The sequence below is a fragment of the Vombatus ursinus genome, unplaced genomic scaffold (assembly GCF_900497805.2).
Source record: "Vombatus ursinus unplaced genomic scaffold, bare-nosed wombat genome assembly UNPS02010394.1, whole genome shotgun sequence".
NCBI lineage: Eukaryota > Metazoa > Chordata > Mammalia > Diprotodontia > Vombatidae > Vombatus > Vombatus ursinus.
Genome location: NW_020950172.1, coordinates 2176696 through 2191917, shown reverse-complemented (window position 1 = coordinate 2191917; position 15222 = coordinate 2176696). Strand labels below are relative to the sequence as shown.

Below are 15222 nucleotides of genomic sequence, written 5' to 3'. Positions count from 1 at the left end.
CCGGAGGAAGCCCGACCCCTCAGACGGAGGCCTCGGTGCCCCGACCTTGGCGCCGGAGCGTCCACACTTGCACTCACACTGGCTGCCAGGGTGCGGGGCATCAGCAGAAGGGGACCAAGAGTTGGCAGAACTCCTCCTGTCTTCCTGTGGCCAGCACCATCACAGCTACACGGAAGGAGCGGGAGATAAGGCTGAGGAGCAAGCCCGGTGAGGAGGACGGCACTGCTGGATCAATGAGGAGATGGTCGGTCACACGGCAGCATCACCAATGTCCCCCCCAGCTGACGACTCAGCCATGGAGGTCACAGATGTGGGAGGGGAGGGGGAGACACACCGCTTATCACAAACCCGGCAGAAAGAGAAGAATGAGCCAATCCCAGCATGGAAGGCAGACGTGGCAAAAAGCAGCCCTGCAGCGGTCCTCTGGCAAGAACACGGCAGGGGGATTCAGCCGCACACAAGATGGGAACATCACACAGAGGCTTTAACATGGAAAGCCCAGTGGACCTCAAACAAACGGGCAGGGGCAGAACACACGGAGCAGTCCCATCTTCGAGCCTTGGGGAGGGAGCCCTGCTCTCCATCATGGCCTTCCAGCCCGAGCCCCGGGCAAACAAGGAGGCCCGCACAGGAGCCGAGGTGCCCAGGGCTGGCTCTGGTCTGCTCCATGGGACACCCGCAGGGCTTGTTCCAGGTACGTATCCCCCGGAGAGAATGGCTTCTGGGTATTCTGCTACGTGGGCTGCGGCAAGGGTCAGAGCAGACCCCTGAGGAGCGTCCTCACTGGGGAGAAGCACCAGAAACCCAAGGAAGCCCTCTCCGGCTCCCCACTGACCAGGCCTAGCGAAGGCCCACAGGACAGCCTGAGGGAAGGGGCCTGCTGCCATGCTTTAGACCTCTGGTCATCAGGCCCACGCCTGGAGTGTGCTTGACAAAAGCCCTGCCCGAGAGCAATGGACACAAAGGGAGAGGCCCTCCTGATCCGGGAAGCTAGGCTGCTCTCAGTGGACAGATAAGCTGCACCTGGACAATATCTGACCAAAGATTCATGCGGGGGAGGGGGGGACAGGACCTGGCAACCACCTCTCAGTCCCCGAATGAGGAAACTAAGGCCTGAGGAGGAAGTGTTCCATGGCAGCAACGCTGGGTTCAAATCCCGCCACACATGCAAGGGTGAACACAGCCTCTCCTTTGTTCTCCAAGGCCGTGCCGCAGACCTGCGTGTGTGGAAGTTTCCATCCGTGATGCCAAAGGCAAACCTTGTTGTGATTCTGACTCACCTTGCCTCCTTCAGCCCTGAGGGCCCAGCAAACCAGGTAAGCCTGTGGTCCGTTCCCTACGGCACTTCACACCCACAAAAAACACTCCTGCCCACCAGGAGCAGCTTCTGTTTTAAGCTGGATGGGAGGCAGTCCCCTCAGACAGGCCTTGGTGCCATGGCATGGGGAAGACGGCTCCACGATTGCAGGGGAAAAAAGAAAAAACCAGATTTCTCCGTGAGCCCTATCTAAAAACGTGCCCCTCAGCCTGCTCTCTGAGTGCGTCCCCGCTCAGTCCAGAGGCGGGCGGCCTAGGTCACCCCCGATCCTCGGGACCAGCGTGAGGTCACTGCAGAGCTCAGAGACCCTGCCGCTCTGAGGGGTGTCTGCTTTGACAGTGCTGTTGTCATGGCGTGTGCAGCTCACACACATCTTCCCAGGCTCCTCTGAAACCTCACCGTCCCCTCAGGTTCTGGCTCTTTGCCCCCACAGAAAGAGCTGCCGTCCAGATGTCTGTCCGCATGGTTGCTTTCCCTCTCTGACATCTCTGGGATACAGAGCCAGTTAGCGATGGCATCGCTGGGCGAAAGGGGGAGTCTAATGGTTCGGCAGCTTTGGGGGATGTAGTTCCAAAATGCTTCCCCGAAGGGCCGGGCCAGTTATACAAAATCAGCATGGGGGTGAGATGGGGGAAGCAGGACAAAAGGCCCTTGGGATTCTTACCCAAGGAGATCTCTCTGGCCGCCCAGAGTTCTAATGGGCTCAGGGGCCCGGAATCCTCCAACGTCAGGGCCAGAAGGGGCCTATTTGATGGGGGAAGGGGAAGACATTTGGCGGGGACCACATATCCAGAGAGTGGTGGAGCCAGGGTAGAACCCCAGAACTCCCTCCATGAGCCCAAGCCATGGACTACAGCCGGCCACACGGGGCCCAGGGCCCAGGTTCTTCCTTCTAACACCCACAAAATGTGCCATGCTAAGTACGTAGGACAAAAGAGGCAGCTGCTCAGAAAGTCTATTCCCAATTAACTTCACAGAATTCAAGAATTCTAGGGAAACTGTTGTTGGGGGGAAAGTAGATTCATAAAAAGAAAACTTTCTGTTTGAAATGAGTGAAAAGTGTGAAAACATGGAAAGAGAATTCTCACCAGCTGTGGCCCTCATATTCACAATCCCACTGACTCGGAGAGAGCTGGAAGAAGCCGTACCCAGCCCTGCAGGGGGAGCCTGGGGAGAGCTCGGAGGCCCCTCCAGCCCCAACTGAGGTGATCCCAGGCATGGCCTCGAGGAGTCAGAGAGTCTGCGTTCCAATCCTCCCTCTGAGCCCAGGGCCTGGCATACAGTGAGCTCGTATTCACTGCTTGTGGACCGACTGACAGGCTTCCTGCCCATGGGGCCTCAGGGAAGTCCCTGACCCAGCTGGGGCCCCAGATTCTCCATGTGTCAAATGAGGGACCTTGGCCCTGGTCAGCTCCCTCCCAAAAGTGTTGGGAGATTCAAATCAAAGCACTTCGGGAAAGTCAGCTGTGATTATGAACATCAAAGAAAAATGCCATGGCTTTCTCCTATTACCAAAGGCATACAGGTATGTATGCACAAATGTGTATCTACATAAAAATGTACATGTATGCATGTGTGTGTATGTGTACGTATCTGAAACCTTCCTTTCCTCACCCCCCGAAAAGGCCAGGGCCCGCACCTCTCCAACAAGTGGAGTCCAACGGACGTCCTCATGTTTCAATGGACAATGAAATCATTCACCATAGACACAGGAGCCACAGAAGAAACAGTATTTTTTCTGCCCTCTCCCCCCAGTCTCACTGCTGGCTGGCTGGTGTCACCAAAAGGGGCTGAGTTCTGCTCTGCAACACTGTGCTAATGCTCTGTTCATTAATTCCACAAAGTACCCAGAGAAGGTACTTAGAGTGGGCAAGCATTATCTCTTCCATTTCATTTAATTAAACTCTTCTTTTGCAATACGACAGTCAGCACTTCATGGGGGTAGTGATTTTAAGGATGTAGGTAGAAAGCATTTCAAGGCACCCTTCTTAAACCTGCAAAGTATCATCTGAAATCACCCTGCCACACACTGTAATTTATCTACAATATTAAAGATGTTATTTCCAGACTTGGTAATTGATCGGATTCCACAGAGAAATTATTCTGACATCCTTGACAGCAAAACGACGCAGCAAGGCAGCCGACAGGGCCAAAGGACAGCCTGGGTATCCTCTGGGCCTCATGAAGGATAACTCTTCCTTGGCTGAGCCCCACCCCCTCGTGCCCAGAGACGCCCCGAACTCTGATCATCAAGCTTGACACAAAGGAGCGAGGGCAGTTCTGCCCTCGATGCCGCACGTCGCGCCGTCACGGGGGCTACCAGAGCTGAGGCGGGCGGACGTACTTACCATCAATCCGGCCGACGAGCTCCTCCAACAGACGCACTTTCATCTGGATGCCAGGCTGGGCAAAGGTGTAGTTATCCTAAAATAAGAGCCCAGAAAAACTCATCAAGATATAACCAAGACAAGGCCACATGGCCTTCCATCCCCATTCAGCAGCTGCGCAAGCCAAGATTCTGACTCACATCTCGCACCTCTGGTTGGTGTTACATGTCCCCTCCGCGCCATGAGCTTGTCCTTCCTTAGTAAACCTCCCCCCCAAATCTACTCTGGATTCATTTGTGCTCATGTATAGGCGGGCAGGGCCCTATCTCTCTGGTCCCCTCTCAAGGCTCAGTCCAGGGTTTTACCTTCAGTACCATATATTAGGATGAAATAAAACACTTTCCATTAGATGACAGTCAATAGTCAACCCTTATTAAGCAAATACTACCTGTCAGGCACCACGCTCAGTACTGAAAATGCAAATAAGAAAAAGAAAGGCAGTCCTAGCCCTCCAGGAGCTTACAACCTAAAGGGGAAAGACAACACAGGAGGGAGCCGGAGGGCGCCCAGCCTGGGGCAGGACGCTCTTAGGAGCCAAGAGCCAGCAGAGCACCAGCGAAAAGGGAAGCTCCCTGGAGAGTTCAGAGCCTCTCCAGGAGCCTCTGGCCCACAGCCTCTCCTAAGCCCTTCACAGGGCGGGGATGGGGTCCTCTCTGTTTCTGCCAGGCCTCCCTGCAGCCATTATCCCTCACAACCCTTACTAACACACACACACACACACACTCACACGCACACACGCACACACACACACACGCACACACACACGCACACACACACGTGTCTTTTGAATGACTGTAGATCTCACTGAGAATACTCTACACCATGGAATGAATGAATGATAAAGAATCTACTAAGCCTGCACCATGAGCTAAGACTTTGGTCAGTTCTAGGAAGGCAAATGCAAAAGAGTCAAACAATCTCTACCCTCAAGGAGTTGAAAGTCCAATGGGGAGCTGGCCTGGGGGACTGGCGCTTCCATGCCTCTCAAAGGCTCATTTTAAAACCAGAGCCCATTGGAGAGCTCCCTACGCGGTTCAACCCCCGGGCCCGTGGACACCTTGCCTGACCCACCAGCTTACTCTGGGGCAATGATACATGGACGAGGCTCTGTTCTGTGGGGAGAACACTAGAAATGGGCGAGTGCCCAGAAGCCTTACAGCACCACATCCAGGCATCACGAGCTGGGGACATCCCTGCAGAGCCGCCCTCACTCTTCGTGTCTCAGTTGGAAAGCCCCCAGAGGGCATCGAGGCCAATCCTTTCCACACCTCCCCAGACACTTCAATAAGGCAGATCAGGTCAGCATCCTGTAGTACAGAACTGGTCATTACTGTGTCTTCTCTGAAGATCCCCACAGGGGCAGCTAGGTGGCACAGTGGATAGAACACCGGTCCTGAATTCAGGAGGACCTGAGTTCAAATCCGGCCTCAAACACATAGCACTTACTAGCTGTGTGACCCTGGGCAAGTCACTTAACCCCACTGCCTAACCAAAAAAAAAAAAAAAAAAGAGAGAGATCCCAACCACCTTTTTTTTCTCTGGATGCTCTAAAATGTGTTTTTCCAATTTCTACAGAGTAGGGGAAAACCCAAATGGAGACCCAAGGAAGCACAGAGGGACAGTAGATGGTGGGAGAAAAATCTGAGGAAGCCAATGCAAAGAGGGCCAGTGCGCCAAAGTCATGACCTGGCAGCCCAGCAGGCGACTCCATCCTCACAGCATAGAGATGCGACATCCCGAACGAGGGAGGGGACGGGCCTTCCTTGTCGGACCTCTCTAACAGCACTTGGAGCATCTGTTCCCCTCTGGGTGCTCCATTTTAGAAGGATTCCTAACCGAGTGAATGTACCCAGGAGGGAAAGCAGAATGCTGAGGGCACTGGGAACCACGCCCTACAAGAATCCCTTGTTTGATCCAAGTGAAGATGTCCGGCCTGCAGAAGAGAAAACTCAGGAGAAGTCTCCAACTATTTGAAAGGCAGCCCCATGGTGAGAGATTAGGAATGTTATGCTAGGCTAAAGATAGCAAAGCTAGGAACAGGTCTGCACAGAGGCAGATTTTTTTCTTCTATCAGGAACACCGGAAGGAAAATGGACCTCTCAGGAATCAGAACTGCCCAAGAGTGGAGTGGCTGTCTTGGGAAGGGGCTCCCCATCGCGGCTGAGTATGGACACCTGTTTCACGGACAGGCTGGACTCAGGGATCCTCTGAGGTCCCATCCACCTCTAATTCTCTGCTCTCCCTCGGTACTGTCTGTGCTCCCTTCTTCTGCTATTACAAGTTCCAAGACGGCACGGTCCCTTTCTCCCAAGGTTCCCGTCATCCACACCACCAGCCAGTTCTTGGAACTGAAAAATGTCTCCCAGTGGAAAAGAAATGCAGAAAACAAATGGTGACAGGCAACAGTTTCCTCCTCCTCAGAGAAGCCACCTTGCTAAGTAATGAATCTTTGAGCAACAGTGATGTTGGAGTAAGCAAATATGCAAGCCATAATTCAGGAACTAATGGCCTGTGGACAAGCCGCGAGTAGATTTCGTTAGTGGAATGTGAACACTGGCAAGGGGACAATGATGAGCCCCAAAGAGTCTGCAAAGAAAGGCTTCCCATCACCATCAAGCTCTGCCTCTGGAGGCTCGTTGCCTGGGCAAAGGCCAGAGAGAATGCTGCCATCATCCCTGATCTCCAAGGTGGCACTGAGCGCATCCCAGAGAGCACCACTCAAAGCAGCGGTGGCAAGCAGCGCCTCCTAGAAGCAATCTCTATTAAAAGAACTGAATGACCTGAAACCCTCTCAGCTCTGCTTTCGTGATCTCATCTGCTCCACCGAAAACAACAAAAACCAGAATCCAGAGATTCAAACCCAGATGCATTAACAATGACAGAGTATGGAAAAGCAATAGGAAAAAATCCCACCGCCTTTCTGTAAAAATTAAGCCTTTGTTTTGAAACCTCACAGTGTACTTTAAAGAAAAACTTTCCCTTCTGACCCCAGGCCTCCTGTATTGATTCGTATGGCTAACGTTCCGGTCAGCACCACCAAAGAGCCATCTATCACACGTTACTGATGACCCCTCAAGTAGCAGGGGTCCCAAGGGAGCCACAACCAGTCGATTTCCACTTACAGCAAAAGTAGCTAAAACAGGAGAAAAATGCACACCTGGAGAAACTCTGGGAAATGTGGCAGAGAGAAGGATGATCATTAAAGGAAGTAAGAGGTTGTAAGCGGGCAGAAATGACAGCAAGGCTTCCCCCCTCCCCTTAAAAATGAACCTTCTTTTAAAATAAAAGCCATAAAACCGAAATCACATTTTCACACTAATGAGAAAAGAAAGCCAGGTGCTTTGTCACCAGCAGCATAGGTCATCCCTCTAGCAAGTGGATTTGGGAACGTCTCCTAGCACCTGTGGCCACCCCTTGGTTATGGCCCCACGACACGGAACATGAAAATCACCTGCCCGCTGCATTGCGGACTCCTTTCTGCCCCTGAGACTATCTCAAGTACCTACTCTCAAAACCGTACCCTGCTGGACACTGTACAACAACTGGCATAGCCCAGTGCCTGCCCTTGGGAGGCTCCCAATCCAGGGGCTGGGAGCCATCCAGAGTAGAGGATTTTAAAGCAGGTGGGGGCAGAAGGGTGGGGAGAAATTTATATATGTCTCACATGAACACTTTATCAAAATAACTAAAGCAGGAAACCCCTTTCCTACAGTCAATTCAGCAGACAGCTATTAAGCACCTACTAAATACAAGGCACTAGGGAATCATAACAAACAAACCCCATTGGTCCTTGCCCTCCCTCCCTCGGGAACCTTGTGTGTTGGGGGCGGGGTGGAAATCTGATGAAGAAATTATTCTTTGTTGTTCTTCATTCTAGAAGAGGACCAATGACATCAGGAGGGTGAGGTCTAGACTTGCAATTGAACTGGATTTAAATGAGGCAGGGCTGTGCAAAGGCACCAGCCTAACTCTCTCCCCCAGAGTCATCTGAGTCCAGTGGCAAGATATAGGTCAGCTCGGCTGGTTATGACCCTGGATGCAGTGGGACCTTGGCCTTTTTAAGCTAAGGTCTTTCCCAGGTCTCAGTTTGTCTGAGGCAACACCCATTCAGTGACTTAAGGCTAGGTAAGAACTGAGGCAAAGAAACAATCAATCTGGGAGAGGGAGACCCTCAGGTTTTCTGACCAGAAAAGAAACAATCACTATTTACACTCACTCTGAGATGTCAAGGCCCAAACAACGACCCAGTGAGGCTTGGGCTGAGACCTATTAATGCCCAGTCAGCCAGAGAGATGGAGATTTAAAGGCATAGTCAAGTAGCTCCATTTGGATCCAAATGGGCTTTTATCAAAGCCTGGTTTTCCAGAGCTCAATTTCAAGAAATCAAAAATGAAACTACATGGGACAAAAGAGATAACTGTCTCAGATGTTTTTGTTTTTGTTTTGTTTGGTTTGGGGGGAGGGGGATAACAATGATAGAATACATAAGTAGAGAAGAAAAAAAAAATCTAGACCCCAAACTACAAGATATCTTGCAAGGTTTAATTTATATTTCTTTGACAGAGCACCTACATGTAAGAGTATGATTCCCCATGGGGAGGAAGGGAGGAAGATAGCAAGGGAGGGAGGAAAGAAGGGAGGAAGGAAGAAAGGAAGGAAAGAAGGAAGGAAGGGAGGAAGGGAGGGAGGGAGGAAGGAAGGAAAGAACGAAGGAATGGAGGGAGGAATGGAGGGAGGGAGGAAGGAAGGAAGGGAGGGAGGGAGGGAGGGAGGAAGGAAGACAAGGGACAGTGAAAGTACAAGACCTAGGAGTCTGTGTTTTACCCTGGACAATAAGGAGTCCATGGGGAAGTCTTACAGTTGGTCCTGTGCTTTAGAGCAGTAGGACGGGGGACAGGACAGCCACAGAACCATCTATGACGGTAGAATCGACAAGATACAGTCAATGTCAAATGAAGATCCCTGAAAAGAAAAACCATTCCCCACTTTGTATGAATACTTCCAGGGACAAAGAGCTCACTCCTCCTAGGCTGTCCAGTCTGCATTTTTACTGCTCTGAATGCCAGGAATGCCTCTTGAATGAAGCAAAATCAGCTTCCCTCTACCGTCCCCCCACAACAAATCACATCCATCTTCTACGCCCCTGCCCTCTCCAAAGACTTATTTCAGCTTGAACGTTGCCCATTCCTTTAATGAGTCCCCCTGTGGCACGGAGCGGCCCCCAGGCCCTTCATCTTCTCATCAGCCTCCTCAGCCCCTCGATGCAAGACTGTCCCCTCTCTGAGTAAGGAGGGAGGAGCACCTCACTCACACATGGTCCCACTCCAGGTCTGTCTGCTAAGTACGGAACCTCTTCTATTTTCTCTCAGCCTGGAAACAATTCTCTAAATATTGGAGAACAGATGGAGAGTCCATTAAGTAAGATTCTGAATTTCTACTTTTGAAAAGCCTGTCACAGGGCCTTTATTTGATTTTTCTTTCCAAGTATAAAAAGTGACATTACCCACCAACTTGCCCATTAGGATTTGTGATTCCGGAGTGATACCGAGTTACTAAAACCAACAGAGAAAATGAAAACAAATGATCTCAAATTAAAAGGGAGACACTGGCAATAACTTCCATGTGGAACTGAGGAAGAATCCCCGGGATGCTCCTCTTTCACGAAGATACAGAATCCCTCCACCAGGAGGGATAGCGCCACCCCCGCCAAGCTGGACGTCTCCCAGCCAGGAGGAGAGAAGAAGCTCCAGGTTTGGGTTGCTTCTCACATCGGTCATCTGCAGGACGGGCCACGCAAGACTGGCTCTGTCCCAAACGGGGAATCCAAAGAGCTTGACCAGCATCATAGCTCACCACTGCAAAGGCTCACAGGGTCCCATTTTTAGGTCTGGCAAAAGCATTCACGAGCACCCGCTGCGAGCCAGGCACCAAGGCGACATTGTACTGGGAGCTCCCAAGGCATGGATTCCATATTATCTCCACCACAATCTGGGCACGTGGCATCCAGCATCTCCCTGAACTCCTCCACGACGAGGCAAAGCAGGAGGGAGATTTTACCTTGCTACTTCAATGGATCTGTGATCCCCCGGGAGCTCCGCCCAACCAAGCTGACTGCAGCCTGCCCGTGTGACTCCTCCACAGGCGCTGGGTCCACCCAGCATGCTGGGGGCCTTCCTCACTTCCTCCTGCTCTCACAAGCAGGCCAGTGGAGCGCTCTGGCTCTTGGCCCACCAGCCCTCCCTCCTGCCACAGACCAGGGCATCTTCTCTTCCTACGACATGACTCCTGGGGGATGCGTTTTAACCATGTTCTTCCAGGTTCACCACCAGCTCTTCCCCAAACATGAACACACTCGGGCCATTTAGCAGGATGTGCAAAATACTGCTATTGAAAAATGGGCTTTTACTTTCATGAGGAGCTTGGGTCAGTAAGACTGTCCCAAGGACACGGCACCGGACCTAGAGTCCAGAAGATCGGAATTCAACTCTGAAAAATCAGACATTTCATAGCTGCGTGACCCTGGGCAAATCACTTCACCTCAGTTGGTCCCAACCTCTTCATCTGTAAAATGGGGATAATAACACACCTACATCCCAACGTTGTTGTCAGGACTATGAGATAATGTCTGCAAAGCGCTGCCCAAATGCTAATTGTTGCCGCTGTCAGTAAAGGATCTGGCCATTTTCTGAGAGCAGGCCTGCCCAGGCTCTTCCACTCTGAGCCTGGCCCACACACAGATGCGGTGTGGTGGACGCTGTCTACAGCGTCCAGGCAAAGGCATGGCGTCATCCATTTGGTCTTTCTTGTGTGGATAGATTTAATCCCTTTGTGTGATTACAGATGTCTTCTTCCTACAAGTTCTGTTATCTTCAGGGCTCGAGACGAGCAGCACAATGCCACGCACAAATGGGGGCACGTGGAGGGCATCGCCAGACTCATACCATGAATCCTTTTGGAAACACGCTGATCCCCATTCACCTGGAATTGGCTGGATTCAGCCCTTCATCCAAGGTCCTGTGATTTCAGCTGATCCGGAGGTTCTCATCTAACACGTGAATGATCCTTGTCGTGTGGACCAGTAGCTATGTCACTAATCGAAATGTTCAGAAAAAGAAAATCAAAGACAGAGCCCTGGGCACTGCACTGGCTGCTTCGCTCCAGGATGGCAGATTCGTTAATCACCACTTTTAGGGTCTGATCTTACACCAGTTCCAAATTCACTTGACCATAATATCGCCCACATTTCTCCAGCTTAAGCTCAGGAGAGCATGAAAGACTATTGAGGGCCACGAAGGTCAGTCCACTAACCCTGATGAAAAGCGATCTGAAGCTCCTAAGAAAGGCATAAGGCCTTGATGTGGATGCCATCTGTTCACAAGCTATCCCTCTTCTGGAGCGTGGTTGCTAATCAAAGTCAAGCAGACAGGCCTGCAGCCCCTGCCCTCTTGGGAAAAACAGCACAACATGTCGTTGGTACCATGGGGCCTCTAGCTTTGCCCAGGTTTAGAAAGATCATCAACAATGGCTCGCTCCAACAGCTGGACCTCCAGAGTCATAAGAGGGACAAAAATAAAGAAGCTGTTTCCCTCACTTTAACAGCTTCGCTTTACAAAGGGCCTTCGGGAAAAATACACACAGTAATAATAATGTCAAGACACCAACACCGTGAGGCAGGCAGGGCGAATGCCTTCAGCCCCTCACTACAGAAGGCGAAACTGAGGTCAAGAAAGCCAAGCTTACATGCCCAAGGCCTCAGAGTAAGCCAGAGCGGCAGAGCTAGCAATCACCATGTGTAACGGAGCTCCGGCTGTTCCCACACCACAGGTCTCTCAATGGATTTTTTCAGATTGAATTGTCTCTAAATCAAGAGTGCGATCGTCTAGGGTGCCTTTTCCTGAGAGAAACGAGGAACTGCAAGCAACATCCCAAGGGGAGTGTTAATTTGTGACTCCAAATCTCATCAGGATTGCCTTGATTGTTTAACCACAAGACTTCATAGATGTCTAGCACCCAGGGTCTACGAGCAGTACAGGAGGTACTGTTGTTCTCAATCGACTGATAAGGAAACTGAGGCATAAGGGGGTAAAGAAAGAAAAGCTGGAGTCCAAGCACAGGGTTCCCTTCCCGTCACCACAAGGGGCTCATCTCAATCTAAAGTGTGAGCAATGACATGGACGGCCGCTCCCTTTGCCTTACCAGGTTCCCAAAGGCCTCATGCCTTCCCTGTGGCAGGCCTGCCAATAAGCCATTTGTTGGTTAACATGGAAAGCCAGCATTGACTGAATTGCTCTGCTGATTTTATTTACAAATAGATGCCAATTCCGTCTGGATTAAAGGAGCAGCCTCTTCCTCCATCAGTCACAATCACCCAAGTGACACAGGAAAAACAGAAGAATTCAGAGGAAGCTGGAGCCGTCTTCTAGTGGGAGGCACAATCAGAGGGTGGGAAGAGGAAGGCCCATCCCACACTCTCCTGCACATCCAATGACGCAGTTCGTCCTAACACAGTCTTCTCCAAGAGGCCGCCATCTTGCCCCCTTGGTTCCCCAGGACCCACAGCAGCCTCATGTTTTCAGGTAAGAACTCTCCCTAGCCCAGATCCTCTGAGGGCTATGTCAGGTGGCCCTTGGAGGTGCTAAGCTCAAGGGTGGTGATGGACCATTGAGTAGGAGAATCCTCCACACTTTGGGTTCTGGCTGCAGAGGAGGGAGCTGTTAGGCTAAGGAGTCGTGAACGAGCCACGCCCTCCACTGCAGAGGAGTGAGCTGCCTCATCTTCCCCCTTCCAAACTTCCCAACTACCACTGGGACACTGCCATCCCCCAACCTTTCAGCTCCCCAACTGTGATGTCATCTCCACTCCTCACTGCGCCTCCAGCCAGGGATGCTGTCATTTCTCCCCGCACGTCTCTCCCAGCCAACCCTGTCTCTGCACTCCTGAGTGCCACTCTGATGATTGCAAACACCTCCCAGGGGACCTTTCTTCCTCCAGTCTCTTCTTTGTCCAATCCACCAATCATGCAACCGCTCACGAGATTTTCCTCAAGCGTGAGTACTACCGTGTTAGTCTCATACTCAATACATTTCACTAGTTCCCCAAGAACAAAGAGCATTTCATCATACAGTGGCCTTTTTTAATGTCTACATTTAGAGTGGTGTGTACTACATATGATTATTGTTATGGAAGTTTAAGTGTATAAGATTATAATTTAGAAATAAGCAAGTTATATACACACACACACACACACACACACACACACACACACACACACACACACATATCGCCATACTGGGCTGCATGCTCAAAAATGTTTCCTGATGAGGAGCATGATTCTAAAAGCTTAAGGAGCCCTGCTCTGGGGATCCAGCAGGTGCTTACTTACGGCATCCAGAAGCCTCCGAGCCTGCACCACCCAACCTGCTAAGCATGGCTCACTTCAAAGGCAGGTGGTTCTTGCCACGGGCCCAGTTCTGGAATAATCGGGAGGTCTGCCTGTCTCGGAAGAAGCAGGTTTGGCCTCTTGCTGCCTTATTTCTTAGAGGTGAGGTACTGCCGGGGAAAGCACCCTAGAGCGGGCATCAGAGGACCCGGATGTCAGCCTGGCTCTGAGACCCCAACAAAGTTACTTCCTGTCTCTGAGCCTCAGTTTCCTCATCAGAGAAATGGAGCCATACTGCAGGTTCCACCCGCTTTTCAAAAAGCTGTGAATGGCAGGAACGGGCTTTGTAAGTCTTTGAGTAGCCGGTGGTCACTGAGGCCACAACTCCTGCCATACAACCTCAGGCTCGTCGGTGTCACTCCCTCCACCTCCCCCATGAGGAAGTGAGGACCACAGCAGGTCAGTGACTGGCCAGGCTCACCCGGGTGGTCACGAAACTGAGCTGGTGAGTGAACCTCGAGGGTCTGACCCGCCGCCCAGCCTCGGCACCAGCACGGCAAGCTGGAAAGAGAAGCACCTTTATGCCTGCTGCTGGGTCACGCATCTCCCTTTCCACGAAAACAGATTTTTCTTAACATTGCCCAGCACCATGCTACCTTTACTTTCCTTCCTCTTTATCTGCTCAGCCCAATGTTTGGGCTGGGCGCTGCCAGTGTAAACACAGAGAAGGACAACAAGTGCCTCACGAAGACAAGCACACACATAACTGTGATCGGAGGGAGAAGGAGAAAGGAGCAGTGGAGAGAGCCAGGCCAAGGGCAGAGAAATCCCAGCAGGTAGAGGCCAGGGGAGTCAAGGAAGCCCTGAGCGAGGGGAGGGAACGCGGACGGGGCAGGGGAGCCCACTGCAACGCCGAGGGACGGCCTGAACCACAGAATGGAGCCAGAGCAGGCAGGACGAGAGTGGGGACAGAGAGCGGGACTACGCGGCCTCCAGCCCCAAGGGGTTCCAAAGGGGAGGCAGAAGGCTGGCCCAAGAAGGGGAACAGTGAGAGCTTAGAGGCCACTGTAGTCAGGGAGAAGGAAATCCTCATCTCCTGAAGGCCGAGTGCAAGGCCTACCCACTTCTGACGCCCTCTGCCCCAGGACAGCTTCTAAGACACTTCCCAATGGAGCAGGGGCTGGTCTCCTCAGTGCCCTCTACCCATGAAACCCTCAGGACCCTCCCACACCCTCAGAAGACACGACCACATTATTCAGCCCACTTTCACAGAACGACACAATCTACATCATGGTCACCTCATCAAACCTGGAGTCCGGCTCTGACTTGTCACCCAGCCAAAGCTCAAAGGCCCCCAGGGCCCCTCACCAGCCTGTGCATCCCACCCCACACAGTTCCCATTGTCAGGACGTTCTCCTCAGCAGAGCCCAAGCAGCCGGCCCCTCAATGCTCCTGCCCCCGCAGCGCCCCACATCTGATCCTCTTCCTCCCAAGAGCCCCTCAGACGTTTGAGGACCAAGCGTCCCCAGCTCCTTCGAGCAATGAGGAGGGCACAGTTCCGAGCACCCTTTTTTATGCTGACACAATCCTGCTTCTCAAAGTGGGGCTCAGTTGGAGAGGAGAGGTCCATCTCGTCCAGGTCTCCCAATGTGTGTCACAACCTGAGCGCCTGAGAGTTAGGAAAGGCTTTGGGGATTCATCATTCCAACCTCTCCACTTTTCAGATGTGAAAATTGAGGCTCAGTGGGCAGAAGAGACATACCACGATCCCCCAGAGTGGGGCAGGGTTAGAGTCAGGGCTCTGATTTCTGGGAGTTTGTTAGGGAACCATAGAAGAGATCAGAGCAATTCGGGGAACCAGATCTCAAATCTCTTCTTGGGACCATTCCATTCCCTAATGAGGGGTCTGCTTTCAGTACCAGGGCAACATCACGCTGGTGGTGTGTAGACTTGTCTCTACTTATCAAAGCAGACTCAACCACTCAATCCAAGCTCCTTCAGCCCTCCTCTGGGGCTCCATGGTGTGAGTCACCCTGGCTCTCCAAGCTGTGCCTGTTGTACCAGGACCCGCCAGGCTGAGCAGCCAGGAAACCTGGGCTCAGAGAGGGCCGGGGTGTGGCAACTGTCTGTACTGCTCA

General features: G+C 52.0%; 1 protein-coding gene across 1 annotated transcript in view; it reads right to left on the bottom strand.

The window, feature by feature from the left end:
- The window catches only part of TBC1D22A (TBC1 domain family member 22A), a 306894-nt gene that overhangs the window by 121019 nt on the left and 170653 nt on the right, over window positions 1-15222 (bottom strand). Inside the window, exon 9 of the mRNA XM_027854296.1 lies at window positions 3667-3742. Within this exon, the coding sequence (XP_027710097.1) occupies window positions 3667-3742 (76 nt within the window). The remainder of the gene's footprint in view (window positions 1-3666; window positions 3743-15222) is intronic.